This window comes from Alosa pseudoharengus, unplaced genomic scaffold, assembly GCF_046254945.1.
Source record: "Alosa pseudoharengus isolate Yale_2024_CS ecotype anadromous, Long Island Sound unplaced genomic scaffold, YU_APseudo_1.1 YU_APseudo_1.1_scf_8, whole genome shotgun sequence".
In the NCBI taxonomy this organism is placed as follows: domain Eukaryota; kingdom Metazoa; phylum Chordata; class Actinopteri; order Clupeiformes; family Clupeidae; genus Alosa; species Alosa pseudoharengus.
The window spans coordinates 25,094,897-25,110,219 of record NW_027468870.1 but is presented as its reverse complement, the minus strand read 5'-3'; the positions used below and the strand labels follow the sequence as shown (position 1 = coordinate 25,110,219).

General features: G+C 42.0%; 1 protein-coding gene across 1 annotated transcript; it reads left to right on the top strand.

Moving 5' to 3' along the window:
- Window positions 1–4,899: 4,899 nt before the first annotated feature.
- On the top strand, window positions 4,900–11,510 carry LOC143111554 (uncharacterized). The gene is made up of 7 exons (XM_076273797.1): window positions 4,900–5,099; window positions 5,184–5,774; window positions 6,048–6,560; window positions 6,762–7,292; window positions 7,498–8,025; window positions 8,218–8,981; window positions 11,093–11,510. Exons 1-6 carry the CDS (start codon window positions 4,923–4,925, stop codon window positions 8,932–8,934), a joined length of 3,057 nt encoding a protein of 1,018 aa, XP_076129912.1. The 5' UTR covers window positions 4,900–4,922; the 3' UTR covers window positions 8,935–8,981; window positions 11,093–11,510.
- The last annotated feature ends 3,813 nt before the right edge of the window (window positions 11,511–15,323 follow it).

Here is a 15,323-nt window from a genome sequence, read left to right as displayed (position 1 = left end):
CCCGTGATCGCATAGATATGCCACGCATGTCAGATGAAAGAGGAGACTCAGAGCTATCATTTGATACCAAGTACATCCTTCTGGGTTATAAAACAGACGAAGTGACAGCAAAATAATAACTTAATATAGCTGGACTTACCCCACGTTTGTGTCTGTTCTTGTGGCAAAGCATGTTTATAATCCAATGCTATCATGTGTTTCTCTATGGCAAAGCATGTTCATATTCCGGTTTTGAGATCCTAGCAAATTCCTGCATGGCATCCAATTCAAGGCTCACATTGCATCCCAATTTGTTCAACAAATAAACAACTTTTTTGCCTTTACTTTGTTCATGGCAATGGAGTAAAGAGTTGAGAATTATTATGACTGCATACACACAGGCACGCAGGCTAACACGCAACCTCGGGTCAAGTCAGGTCAGATCAGTTCGTGTCACAGATATGGAGCGCAGAAAGGTCATTTTTCATCACTAAATAAAAAATGGCATTTATTTCCGTAAATCACACAGCAAATATTTCTGTAAATTGCTCAGCCCCAGAGTATCCCTCCAACATGGCAATTATATTGCCCGATTCAGGACAGTCTGCCCTACACACACATGAAATGCATGTAGAGCTGTGAGCTTGCAGTGGTGAGATACATGTCGAAATATAAGAATTTTTATAATACACTTTTTATATTTTAATTCTTTAAAAATCAAAATAAAATCAATGCTAGTATTAATACATGAAACGATGGCAGATCTGAATAGCCTAAACTCTCCTGAAAAAAACAATATATAATATATGTGTGTGGCACTTACAATGACCAGAATAAATCCTTATGAATAAAGGTAGTGAAAATGCCCTAAAAACAGCTTAGGGTTCTAAGGGTTAACTAATGTTTTCTAGCAGTTTTGCTAAACATGCTAACTATGCTAGCAATGATAACATGCTATGTTAACCATATGACTTAGCTAACCTAGCTTATCATTTTTAGTAGTTATGCTAACTAGCATGCTAACAATGCTAACATGCTAACTATGCTAACCATGTGACTTAGCTAACCTAGCTAATCATTTTTAGTGGTTATGCTAACTATGCTAACTAGCATGCTAACAATGCTAACTATGCTAACCATGTGACTTAGCTAACCTAGCTAATCATTTTTAGTTGTTATGCTAACTATGCTAACTAACATGCTAACATGCTAACTATGCTAACCATGTGACTTAGCTAACCTAGCTAATCATTTTTAGCAGTTTTGCGATGCTAACATGCTAACTAGCTACAGTGGGTAGGAGTCATAGTTGATGACAAGTTAAAAGTTGTTGATAGACAGATAGTTTAACAGATAGTTTAATAATAGTTTAAAAGTAGACTGTTTAAAAGTTGAATCTATATAGTTTAAAAGTTGAATGTAGATAGTTTAAAAGTTGTTGAAAGACAGCTAGTTTAATGATAGTTTAAAAGTAGACCGTTTAAAAGTTGAATGTAAAAAGTTCAGTAGTTTAATGGGTTACATTGTTTAACAGTGGATTATTGTAGTGAGGACTTTTATTTTGAAACAGTTTTGGGCAGAGGAAACAGTTGAATAGGATGTGTAGTCTTAATTGACCCAGATTGTATGCTTAAAGCCTGAGGCTGCAGGTGGCCTGAACACCTGCCATAGGATTCTAATTGCTTAACGGCTGTATTATGATGTCACAATCGGCAATGTTAAGTCTATGGGGATTTTTAAAAAGTTTTTCTTTAATAGTTTAAAAAGTATAAAAGTTGAAAAGACATAGCAGCTTGGTCCGTTTGAAGACCTACGTTACAAAGTTTGAACGAAGTTTCTAAGTTAAACTGTTCAAGAGAAATTGCGTACGGAAAAAGTGGTAAGCGGAAGAAGAAGTTGTTGAAGTTGCCTAGGAAGAACAATACAGTGCATTTTCATGCACTGTAATAAGAAGTTGCCTAGGAAGAACAGTACAGTGCATTTTCATGCACTGTAATTATTTAAGATTAGATTGTTGCACCATGTAATAATTTTTTGTGGTGTCACTTAAGAACATGTTTGAAGATAAGAAAGAAGTCGAGTAAGAAAGTGAGGAAATGTGTAGGCTTAGATTTTGATGCAGTACAGACTAAACCACATGTTCCTTTCTCTGCTTTTACCTCATAGGCCTAATAAATTATAGCATTCACTTAGCAAAGATAATGGCAAACTATTCTGGCAACGTCTCGTTTTATAACTGGATTGCATTTTTGTCCGCTTTTCATCACATTATTATGACCATTAAATGTAGGCTATGCTATTTTGCACGCTAAAATCTGATTCATCAGGTAAACACAATAAAGAATGGGAACGTAAATTGGATTATTTATTCTAAATTGTAATTCCTCTGTATGTCCTGTTGGTGACCTCAGTGAGAAGTGTTTAGACGCTCTTAGCCGGTAACGAGAACTCTGGAGCACTCGTAGATCTACGAGTGTTTTCACGACGTTCTTAAGCTACGATGGTTTCAGGGAAACAGTTGGCAAATCTTAAGACGTTCGTAAGAGGGACTTTGCGACGCTCTTAGGCTTAAGATGCTTTCGGGAAACTGGGCCCAGGCTCCAAAAACGGCAACAAAAACAACCTGGGCAAACCTAGCCCATAAAAACACAACAAACTGTTCCAGCAAATCACAGACGAGATGCGCGTTTAAGAGAGTTTCAATTGCACGGGAGCAGCATGGGAGGGAGGGGGAGGAAGTAACGAGCTAGCTCTCTGTTTTGTTTGAAAGTCAACAGAAGTACCGTTACCCAGCATCGCTTAGAGCACCTTTAAGTTAACAAATGGCCTTGTTTGGTAAATATTGGGGTGCTGAATTCACTTTTTCATTTGCAAAACCACATATGACCTCTGATAACCTCAAGGTCATTAACTTAATTAAAAAAAAATAAAAAATTATTGTCCCAAAGGGAATATGAACAGACAAAAAAACAAATAGACAGGACCAGACAAAACAAAACATTAACTGCCAGTCTATGTGCATTTCACATTTTTTTCCAAAATGGCCACCATGAGAATGCCTAGGCTGTGATATTAGTGTGCTTAGTCTGCTTCGTTTAGGCAAACATCAGCAGAAGTGTGGCAACGACATTTAGCAGGGCACTGCAGCTTGTATTCTTTGCAGTTGCAGTTCTTCCTTTTACACTGTGTGGTACAACGGCATGTAACAAGATTGATAACAGCCTGAGGATAGATAAAGCTAGATACCGCATTGGGCTCCAGAACGTAATTAAATAGCGACGCCATCTTGGTGGGGGCAGCAATCACTGGAAGCCAATGGAGGAGCATGTGACTCTGACTGGAAATCAGACAGATGTCTGTGATTGCCTGCAAATGTTGTCCATAGACAATAAAAGTTCTGCCCACACCAATATGGCGGCCGCGTTTACGATGCCACCTAATAGTACTCGACAGTCAATGCGGTATCTAGCTTTCTAATATATATGGCCTGAGGCACAGAAGGAAGGGAAGTGAGAACTAGCAAAAGAGCATCTTTCTCAATTCGCCAACCCATAGTTTCCGGTGGAGGCAGTGCAGGTCTTTGTTGATTTTCTTGGAGCCATACAGCTGCTTGGTAGTGTGCCCTCTTGATATGGAATGATAATGCATCATGGCTTGGGGGCAATCTCTCCAAAGGAACAGCCTGAGCAAATAGAGAGGCCCTGGCACTGTTTGATGACGTGCATGAGCCAGCTTTGAAAACCTTGCAAATTAAGGCTTCCACATCAGCACAGGTGGTACTGCTTAGGTCACCTCTGCCAAGTTCTTTCAGAAGACTATGGTGCTCAATGAAAACTTTGAAACAGGATTTTTTTGAGTGTCCTGCCAAGAAAGAAGTAGTATCGCATCCTGTGATAGCATGAAAGGCAGGCAGGGTACCGAGCAGACCATCTTCAAGCTTTGCGGCAACTGCGTGAATTGGAATTAATTTCTGCTTCTTCGAGGTGCCTGCCTTCATCCATACTTTATCACAGTTGATGCTGGCAAAATGGACCAAAAGGAGAACCAAAACATCTGAAGACACAACAATGGCTCAAAGAAGCATAAATTCATCCCAATTCACACAGTTGCCGCAAAGCTTGGAGATGCTCTGCTCGGTACCCTATCCATGCTATCACAGGATGCGATACTACTTCACCTAGCCATTCTCATGGTGGCCATTTTGGAAAAAAAATGTGAAATGCACATGGACTGGCAGTTAATGTCTTGTTTGGTCCTGTCTATTTGTATTTTGTCTGTTCATATCCCCTTTGGGACAATAAAATAAGCAAAAAATGAAGTTAAATGCATAGGCCTATAGGCAAAGTTTATCAGAGGTTTTCAGAGGTCATATGTGGTTTTGCAAATTAAAAAGTGAATTCAGCACCCCAATATATACCAAACAAGACCATTTGTTAACTTAATTCATCATTTTAGTACATTTCATTGCTTATGAAGCTGAGAAACTGGGTTCAGCTGGGACGCTTACAGCCCCAAAGTTCAATGACCTCTAAAGATCACCAGAGGTCAGATAGCTTGTCATATTGCAGATTTGAATTCAGCACACCCAAATTGACAAAATAAGACTGGTTGCCAACTTTGTCTCAAAAATGCCTCGGGCTTCCTAAATAAGCACATTTTTCAATTTTGGCACCAGTCTATGGATATCATGTTTTGAAACCAAACTACTATCTCATACTTACTGTCCTCTTTAACTGTTCTCCATGCTCTCTCCAATTGTAGTGATGCTTGAATGTTGTTCCTCACTTGTAAGTTGCTTTGAATGAGTCTTGGAATAAATAGTTTATGTGTGTTGACGTAATGTGATATAGTGTACGATCTGCAGCTCTCTCATTGGTGTAATACTTTTCTTGTTCCCTTTTCTTGATTTATCCTAGATGGATGTTACATCATCTGATATTCAGATGATGAATATGACCAACTGTGTTGTCCGTATCCCTCGCCTGGATCTTCCACTGGATGTGGTAGTGAAGGTTCCCCTGTGGGATGAGGAAATCTGGGAAGAGTCTGCTTCATCCAGGAAGCAGGGGAACAGCTTGTGGCACAGTGTGTTACATGAACCAGTCCAGGAGGCCGAAAAGGCATGTAGACTAACAAAGACGAACACACTAACAAAGACCACACTAAATGTATATAAACATAATAATTTCTTTCAATTTTAACAGGAGAACTTTGGTGAAGCACTGGATTGGATGAGCCCATATGCCTCATCTAGTGGATCTCTTGTAAATGTGGCTGACAGGAAGGAAGAGGTCACTCAGGAGGTGCTGACTGGGCCCGAAAAACAGCAGAAATGTTGGAATGTTTTAAACCAAGGAAACGGAAAGGAAAAGTCTGTAACAAAAGGCGACAGAGGAAGCAGGAGCTGCATTGTAAGTGGCTGCATGGCTCGAGTGGTCCACCTGCCACGCCACCTCAGACGCGTGCACCAGTGGAGCCCCCAGCAAGCCCTCAATGCTACGGAAAAGACGTCCACAGCAACATGTGGCAGACGAACCAGGAGCTGCATTGTGGATGGCTGCACCGCTGTTGTGGTTCACCTGCCACGACACCTCAGACAGGTGCACTATTTGGGCCCATCTGAGATCCGAAGTGCTATATTTGGCAGTAAAAAGCCACGGTCCCTCACCAGCCGCCACAGCAAGAAACAGTGTCCTCAGGAAGGATGTGGCCGTGTAAGTCGGAATATTTACCAGCACATGAGAAAATTCCACAAGCTGGAAAAAGGGCGGAGAGGATGGAGCACAATGTTAAAGGCAAGAGATGAAATAGTAGCCTTGTAAAAGAGTACTGTAGGAAAATGAAATTGAGCGGAAGTACGTATTCGGGCGGAGCCAGGCTAATGAAATAGTACCTTGTTTAAAAAAACAAAAAGATTGATTGGTTTTGTGTAGTAGTACCAGTCTATGAGTACTCAAAAATTATTTGATTAGTCTTAGAACAATAGTAACCTACAGTAATTACAGTAAGTAATGGTAACATGCTTTTTTATTGACATTGTAAAACGTGTTTGTACTTTGTGTATACAGTGGAATGTTTCAGGCAATGAAAGTGGTGACCTGTACCCTACCACCTCCTCAACATGGAGGATCGTGGAGGAGGGATCGCAACGAGAGGAGCCACCTAAACAAGAGATGAAACAGCCCAATAACCAGAGGCGTCTTTGTGGCAAGATTAGACATAAGGCAACTGAGAATGGAGAAATAAGGCCTTGTGGCAGAGGTACTAAGAGCTGCATTGTAAGTGGCTGCACAGCTGTTGTGATTCACCTGCCTCGACACCTGAGACAGGTGCACCAGTGGAGCCCTAAAGAGGCCCAAGATGCTGTCCACTCCCTCAGGAAGCCGTTGTCACCAACAAGCCGCCCATTACAGATGTGTCCAGTGGAGGGATGTGGTCGCATGGCACAGAGGATTCCCCAACATTTGAGAAAATACCACAAACTGCGCATTGGTTCTCTTGCGCAACGTAACATCAAAAAAGCACTAGTTGAATTAGAGGGCCAAGATGGATCAATTCATGGGCCAGAAGTAGTCGAAAGTGTAAGTAAACGCCTTCTTGGACGTGTAAGGCCAGATTATCTACTACACGATTGTGCCATGGAAGTTTTACAAATGGATTGTGGTTATAGAACTATGGTAAACAATAATACTGTAATTATAAAAATGGTAAGTAATGACAAACTAAAGTAATCCTCACTAAAAACTTGATTAATCTTGTAAAATGTTCTTTTTTTATTCCAGAGTATTGTAAGCTCATCAAAGCTTTCAGATAATGGAAGCGGTGAACTGCCCCTTCATTACCCAACCACCACCTCAACATACGTAGAAGACGGACTACAAGGAGAGGAGCCACCTCAAGATGAAACTGTACTACCCAATGACCAGAGGAGTCCATGCAGCAGTATTACTGACAAGGCAACTGAGAATGGAGAAATAAGGCCTTGTGGCAGAGGTACTAAGAGCTGCATTGTAAGTGGCTGCACAGCTGTTGTGATTCACCTGCCTCGACACCTGAGACAGGTGCACCAGTGGAACCCTAAAGAGGCCCGAGATACTGTCCACTCATTCAGGAAGCCGTTGTCACCAACGAGCCACCCATTACAGATGTGTCCAGTGGAGGGATGTGGTCGCATGGCACAGAGGATTCCCCAACATTTGAGACAATACCACAAACTGCGCATTGGTTCTCTTGCGCAACGTAACATCCAAAAAGCACAAGTTGAATTAGAGGGCCAAGACGGATCAATTCACGGGCCAGAAGTAGTCGAAAGTGTAAGTAAATGCCTCCTTTGACTTGTATGGCCAGATTATCTACTACACGATTGTGCCATGGAAGTTCTACAAATGGATTATGGTTATAGAACTATGGTAAACAATAATACTGTAATTATAATAATAGTTAAGTAATGACAAACTAAAGTAATCCTCACTAAAACTTTATCAATGTTGTAAAATGTCTGTTCTTTTTTTATTCAAGAGTATAATAAGCTCATCAGAGCTTTCAGACGATGGAGGCGATGAACTGCCCCTTCCATACCCAACCACCACAACATACGTAGAAGAGGGACTACAAGGAGAGGAGCCATCTCAAGATGAAACTGTACTACCCAATGACCAGAGGAGTCCATGCAGCAGTATAACTGAAAAGGCAACTGAGAATGGAGAAATAAGGCCTTGTGGCAGAGGTACTAAGAGCTGCATTGTAAGTGGCTGCACAGCTGTTGTGATTCACCTGCCTCGACACCTGAGACAGGTGCACCAGTGGAGCCCTAAAGAGGCCCGTGATGCTGCCCACTCCCTCAGGAAGCCGTGGTCACCAACGAGCCGCCCATTACAGATGTGTCCAGTGGAGGGATGTGGTCGCATGGGACAGAGGATTCCCCAACATTTAAGAAAATACCACAAACTGCATATTGGTTCTCTAGCGCAACGTAACATCAAAAAAGCACAAGTTGAATTAGAGGGCCAAGATGGATCAATTCATGGGCCAGAAGTAGTTGAAAGTGTAAGTAAACGCCTCCTTTGACTTGTATGGCCAGATTATCTACACGATTTTGTCATGGAAGTTCTACAAATGGATTGTGGTTAAAGAACTATGGTAAACAATAATAATTATAACAATAGTAAGTAATGACAAAATAAAGTAATGCTCACTAAAACTTGATTAATGTTGTAAAATATTCTTTTTTTATTCCAGAGTATTGTAAGCTCATCAGAGCTTTCAGATAATGGAAGTGGTGAACTGCCCCTTCCATACCCAACCACCACCTCAACATACGAGGAGGAGAGAAGTGGTGAACTGCCCCTTCCATACCCAACCACCACCTCAACATACGAGGAGGAGAGAAGTGGTGAACTGCCCCTTCCATACCCAACCACCACCTCAACATACGAAGAGGAGAGAAGTGGTGAACTGCCCCTTCCATACCCAACTACCACCTCAACATACGAGGAGGAGGGAAGTGGTGAACTGCCCCTTCCATACCCAACCACCACCTCAACATACGAGGAGGAGATAAGTGATGAACTGCCCCTTCCATACCAAACCACCACCTCAACATACGAGGAGGAGGGACTACAAGGAGAGGAGCCACCTCAAGATGAAACTGTACTACCCAATGACCAGAGGAGTCCATGCAGCAGTATTACTGAAAAGGCAACTGAGAATGGAGAAATAAAGCCTTGTGGCAGAGGTACTAAGAGCTGCATTGTAAGTGGCTGCACAGCTGTTGTGATTCACCTGCCTCGACACCTGAGACAGGTGCACCAGTGGAGCCCTAAAGAGGCCCGAGATGCTGTCCACTCCCTCAGGAAGCCGTGGTCACCAACGAGCCGCCCATTACAGATGTGTCCAGTGGAGGGATGTGGTCGCATGGCACAGAGGATTCCCCAACATTTGAGAAAATACCACTAACTGCACATACTGTACAGTAGGTTCACAGGATAGAAGCAACATGCAAGGTAATTAACAGCTAAACTAAAGGTCAACCACATAACGTTAGTGCATTTAAGCTAAACTTTATTTAAGGTAGCTCACTAGGCCAAATGATCGAAACGCTCCATTTAAGCAAATACTATGGTAAAAGCACCAATTACCGGCCCTTTTGTTCGAAAATTCTAAAACAACAATGTTTTTTAATACTTCAAAATCACATTTGATAAATTTACCTTACATTTTTCAGTAGCCATAGGTGTGTAGATTTGAACAAAATCTGGTTTGCTTCTTACCGGGGCTTTTACTGCCTGAAATATCCGATTTTGTTTACCACGCTCGGAGGTTAGTGCTGGGCTGGTGGGTGCCTATTTCCGACCTTTCTCACGGCACATCAACGGTTAGACCAAGAATTCTCGTCGCAAATCAAAATTCCACTGGAGCAGCTCTTCGAGTCACGGTAGAATGTAATTTTTGGTACATAGCTAATTTAGATACACTTATGGTGTGGGTGCTTGCATTTCTTTAGGAATCCGCAGTCTTTGTTTGTATAGAAATGAATATTAAGTGACACATACACGTAAGAGGTCGGAAATACGGGACAGTCGGTAATTGGTGACGTTCCGATACAGGAGACTATTCATACGTGAGGGCTCATTTTGCATTGTACCATGATCTAGTGGGCAAGCACTTTGACTTTGACTGCAAGCACAGAATTATCTGCCATATTGACTTTGGATCCATGTGTGCTTAGCCCACTGCTGTACTCCCTGTACACACATGACTGTGTGCAGTCATGCACAGCTCCAACTCCATCATAAAATTTGCGGATGATACAGTAGTGCTGGGGTCCATCTCCAACAATAATGAGACAGCCTACTGGGAGGAGGTAGAGAGTCTGGCATCATGGTGCATGGCATCCAACTTAACATCAGCAAAACAAATGAGATTGTGGTGGATTTCAGGAGGGGTCAGCCCCCCTCAACATCAACGCCCCAGTAGAATGTGTGAATTGTTTTAAATATCTGGGTGAGGACCTTACTTGGTCTACTAACACCCAGACTACGGCCAAGAAAGCCAATCAGCGCCTGTACCATCTGCTCAGAGCCTCCCCAGCAATTTTAAGATCTTTTTTTTTTTTTTTTTTTAAAGTATATTTTTTTGGGCTTTTTTTTTATGCCTTTAATGTGACGGGATAGTGGAGAGTGACAGGAAGTGAGTGGGAGAGAGAGTCGGGGTGGGATCCGGAAAGGACCACGGGGCGGGAATCGAACCTGGGTCACCAGCGTACGGTGCAGGTGCCCCAGCCAGTTGTGCTGGGGCCCATTTTAAGATCTTTTTACTCTGCCACTGTGGAGAGTGTCTTGACACAGAGTATGACAACGTGGTATGGCAACAGCTGTGAGAAGGACAGGAAGGCCCTCTAAAGAGTTATCCATGCTGCTGAGCGTCGCTGCAGTTCAGCTCTCCCATCCCTGGACGAACTCCATCAGAAGAGATGTTGGAGTAGGGCTGTCAAGATTTTAAAAGACATCTCCCACCCCGGCAGCTGCCTATTTCAGCTGCTGAAATCGGGCAAGCGATTCAGGAGCTAATACAGAAAGACTCAGGACGAGTTTTTATCCACAAGCTGTTAGGCTCCTGAATCAAAACATGACATGCACCTCCCTCATGAACTGCACAATGCACCTTGCACTTTAAGCCTTGGATCTACTGTTAGTGAGCACTTTAGTGGTACAAGGTTTTATTATATTTATGGGTAGGGGTAGTCTGGGTGGTATATCTTTTATCTTTAGGTTCTTATTTATTTATGTTTTAAACTTAACTTTTATTCTATAACTTAACTTATTATGCTATTAGTTATGTGACTACATGAATTCCTGACTCCACAGTTAAAGTGGAGTCAGGAATTAATTTTACTGCTTGTTGTAAGTGTATGACTGACTATGCATGTGACAAATAAAGAAACTTGAAACTTGAAGACACCAGTGTATCCAACTGATCTTTACCAGACCCAAGGAAACTAAATATGTCTCCTCATTCTCCTTATTGTCTCCTATTTGCTTCCTGTCACTGTCAATTGTCCTATCTACATAACGTTTAAAGCCCCTAAAATGTCTCTCCTCTCTTCCTTTTCCAGTTGCAGATGATGATGCTTGTTGACTTATCCAATATTTGGTCTGAAGCAAGTGGAGCTGCCAGACACAGTGAGAACATGCAACCCCATTTCGGGTGTGCAAGTGGCCAAAGAAGTAATGTCAGAGGACTTCTCTGATCTCTCAACAAAGGACTTAACCAAAGATCCTTTAGAACACTTTCTCAACCGTCTCTGACTTAACTATTGGCTCAGTAAAGTCACACCTCTTCACTCTCCTAATTCTCTCGTCCTGGGCTGGGGCTTTTAAAGAAAATAACTGAGGGTGGCCGCAGGGGATGGAGCTAAAGCACAAGTGATGTGCAGTGCCTGCCTAGTGTGACACCACAGGTGCTAAGTTGCCTCAACTCTGCAGAGGGTTGAGATAGACATTCTCACGTAAGCATGAGTCTCTGCTGTTGAAGCCAACAACATATGAAAATAAAAATACATTTTAAAACAATCAATGTCGCAATGTAATTTGTTCAATACGCTTTATTGAACAGTCAGTGCGTTTACATGTTAATACACACCTATAGCATAACCTATCTATGGTAGCTAGGTTATGGGGACGCTGACTGCACTCAAGTCGCTCCGTGTAGCATGTTTTTGTTTGTTAATTTGTCATTTATTTCCGATTTACCAAACATTTTGACTGGATTTATTTTTAATACTTCAGTTAAGTTTAGTGAAGTTAAATTAGTGGATAGTGTTCTTAGTGTTCTTAGATTTAGTTGTTTTATTTTATTCTTTTGCGTTTTGCTTTGATCACAATGGTCACCTGCGTGTAGTAGCCTAGTTACCTGCGATGAATAGAAGCTGCGTGGATTACATATGTTTTGTCCAAGACTTGACTATTTGAGGAACGAAGTTTTATCCAGAACTGATTGCTGTGCTGCTGACAATGCCCTATATCTTCATTGCTGCTCAAGGGCATCTGGCTGAAGGTGATCATCATCAGATGAGGTGGTTGGTCGGCAGAGGAGTGCAGATTGGCGTGACACCCACTCAACTCCAACCCACACTCTGAACTGTGTCTGATTGTGTTGGGAGGGGAGTTTGTGTTGTTTTGGTCTTGATGCCCTTTAGGTATACCCTGGAAATTCAGAGTTCTCGCAAGAGCACAATGAAATTGTCTCTGTGAGACACTCTGGCAATGAGCAGTTGATGCATGTTACTTTTACCCATTGCATCCTGTGAAACCAATCAAATCGGCGTATCTGATATATGCGGGCCAGAGGCGAGCTAAACTGATGACGACAGCGCTGCAACGTTGGAGGTCAGTAAACATTGGTTGTAGTGTTATCAGAACCCAATATATGTTCCTAAATGTGTAGGCCTACATAAAGTTCTACTATGGAGGACATGACAGGTATTTCTTTTGTGCTCTTTATTATAAAAATATGCCACAAACAGAGCACTTGACAAGAAAACATTGGGCTATCATAGGCTTCAACACCACCACTAAAGCCCTATGAAACAATATCAAATGACATAGCTTTGATACATCTTAAGGGCATATACTGTAGGTGAACACAAAATACATGAGGGCTTATTATGACCGCCGCTAGCAAAGCTAGCGAAGCGGTCATATAGGGATTGTCAAAGTTGTTTTTTTTTTTTTTTTTCCCCCGTCATCTACTTCCTGAATTTTTGGTCAACGATACCCGGGACACCGAACCACCGGGGCACATGAAATTTGGTGGGTATGTAGCCCCACTAGACTTTTACGGAAAATTTTTGTTTCGTCCCCGGGGTCCACTCCCCCCCCGTGCTGGGCTCCCCGAACCGCAAAAAAAGCAGTTTTTCCTAAATAACTACCTGAACCGTAGCACCGAGGATGAAGAATCTTTTATGGTATGGTATGTTGGTCTCAAGGGCCCACATCAATCTGGCCCATAATCACTCATTTGTGATTTGCACCCCCCCCCCGGTAAAAAATGAAAATGCAATATTATTCTGCTTTAATCGCCCCTATCTTCAGTTAAGATGTTCAGAACTGCACCACATTTTATGTGTATGATTGACCTGGCATTCTCTGGGGATATGCCAAGTTTCGTAGGATTTCTTCCATGGGGGGGTCTTAAAAAAATTAGATTATGTGTACATTTAGTGACTGTACACTCATTGGCCTGTAGATGGCGGTGCACACATATACACATGCACACACACACAGGCACCTACATACTATCGGTATTAGAACGGCCGATACATAATTACAAATTCAGTAGGATTAAAAGAAAGCCAAAATAAATATTCATCATCATCATCATGGCTGCATTTCCAGTATTGGCGATAAGTAGTCGTTTGTCCACTAGATGGCGCATCGTTGCAGTGAGACGTAATTTTGTTGGAAGTTAAACGTGGGTTAGAATAACAATGGACGCTTCCTACAAGGACTATAGTTTACCGCAGAGAACGTCTAATAAGGATAGGATGATGTTCACATGAAATGTAATTCCCATTTCTTCTTGAAGCCGAAATAAATCTCAGGATGTTTATCGGACATGCTTGGTTTTTACTGCAGGTACGTTAATCTTATAATATCAATAAGGACCTAGGTAATGTTACTGTTAGTTGAGTGATGGAGGCCAATTTGATTGATTGCATTTGTAGAAAACTATAAATGCGGTTATACCAAGCAAATTGATAGCAGCACTGTAATTGTATCTTTCGACTGTCATTTGTTGCACGTGCTACAAAAATCATTCTGTGCAATGGAAGATTTACCAACGTTACACCGGTCTGATACAGTGTTTGCCTATACATGCGTGAGACTGAGACGCCTGTTTATTTTGTTTTAAGTGCGTGCAGGGTGTGAGAGGGGAATCGATGTGCTTTGATTCCAGCTTGGTAGTTGTAGTCTGTGAAATTGAAATTAAAAAGCACGTGTGTGTGAAGTATCCAAACAATGACACCTTCATTTCATTATGGCTGCTTTAGCAACACACTACTACTGTGTAGTGGGTCCCATTTAGAAGTGGCTACTTCATTCGCGCTTTCCTTGACTCATGGAGATGCGTGAATTTTATTACAACTTTTCGCCACGATATGGCAGTTTAAGTCCGCTTGATACTGTAAGGCGTAAGCCATTGCCCACACAGCAGTAGACTCCTAGGCGGATCCGCCTTCAAGTCGCCAAACCCGCGTGACTGTCGCATTCGTTTTGGTGCCGCACAGAGGATCAGCTCCGCCTCCAGGCGGCTCCGTAAATTCTACTGTCAAACAGCGGGTCCTGAGTGGACCCATGTCGGATCCGCGGGCGCGGACGCGCCTGTACTGTAACGGTTGAACATGACTGTACACCAAGAGGCGAGAAGAGTCATACTAGTGGATATTTTCTTTGCTGGGACACGGTTGCGCTGAACCCTCTCGAGTAAGTGATATTTATTAATATATTGCGACATTCACAATAGCTAAACATTGGCCTTTGTGGTTTTATACTTAAAACGTACTTATCATGTTTATTGATTATAATGACGTTGTTTGATATTAGGACTAACATTAACGTTAGTGCAGACGTTTGTAATTTTGAGCAACAGGCTAAGTTAACGTTATTGTTAGCTGTGATGCTGAGTCTGTAGCCTATTTGATTTAAAATGGGTTAGCAATTTCGGCAGAATATGTTATGGTAGTGTGATTTAAAAAACACACATTGTTATTTAACGTTAGTCTGGTCTTGTCTGTTTCAATGTGTTGCTGTTGTCCATAGTCCGTAGTGCTACTATGCTAGCGGCATACAGCTGCTAGCTAGCATGCTGCTAGGCGCAATTGCATAAGTTATTGCTAATGTCTATTATACATATATGTTTGAGATCACGTTTGCGATGCAATCCTTGATTAAGCTGATACATTGGCACTGGTATTTCAGTCAATGAAGTCAGTGAAGCACTCGTCTGCTATGAAAGCTACCTAGCTACAACTTTAGCATGTTGACTCACTGATAATGGTTTAGCCCTAGCTTCTAGCTAGCTGTGCATTAACGTTTGCATTTTGCCAAGTTTGGTCTCATACGTAACTTTAGTGTCCTTCTGCCATCTTTGTAATGAAAGTCTCGGCATTTTAATGACTGTTTAAGTCGGTTCAGACAACTAATGGGTATTGGCGTCTGTTTGTGATTTATTATGCTAACGTAACTTAACTGTATGGAACTTGGTCCCCATCTTCTATTTTGTTTGTTCTGCAGCGTCAACTTTTATCGGCTGGATTCTACCATCTAACGTTACGATTGCCTCTG

Coding starts and splice junctions, on each gene's coding strand:
- LOC143111554 (XM_076273797.1), top strand. CDS start 4,923: ATGATGAATATGACCAACTGTGTTGTCCGTATCCCTCGCCTGGATCTT. Junction 5,775..6,047: donor GATGGAGCACAATGTTAAAG/GCAAGAGATGAA, acceptor TTGTGTATACAG/TGGAATGTTTCAGGCAATGA. Junction 6,561..6,761: donor GGCCAGAAGTAGTCGAAAGT/GTAAGTAAACGC, acceptor TTTTTATTCCAG/AGTATTGTAAGCTCATCAAA.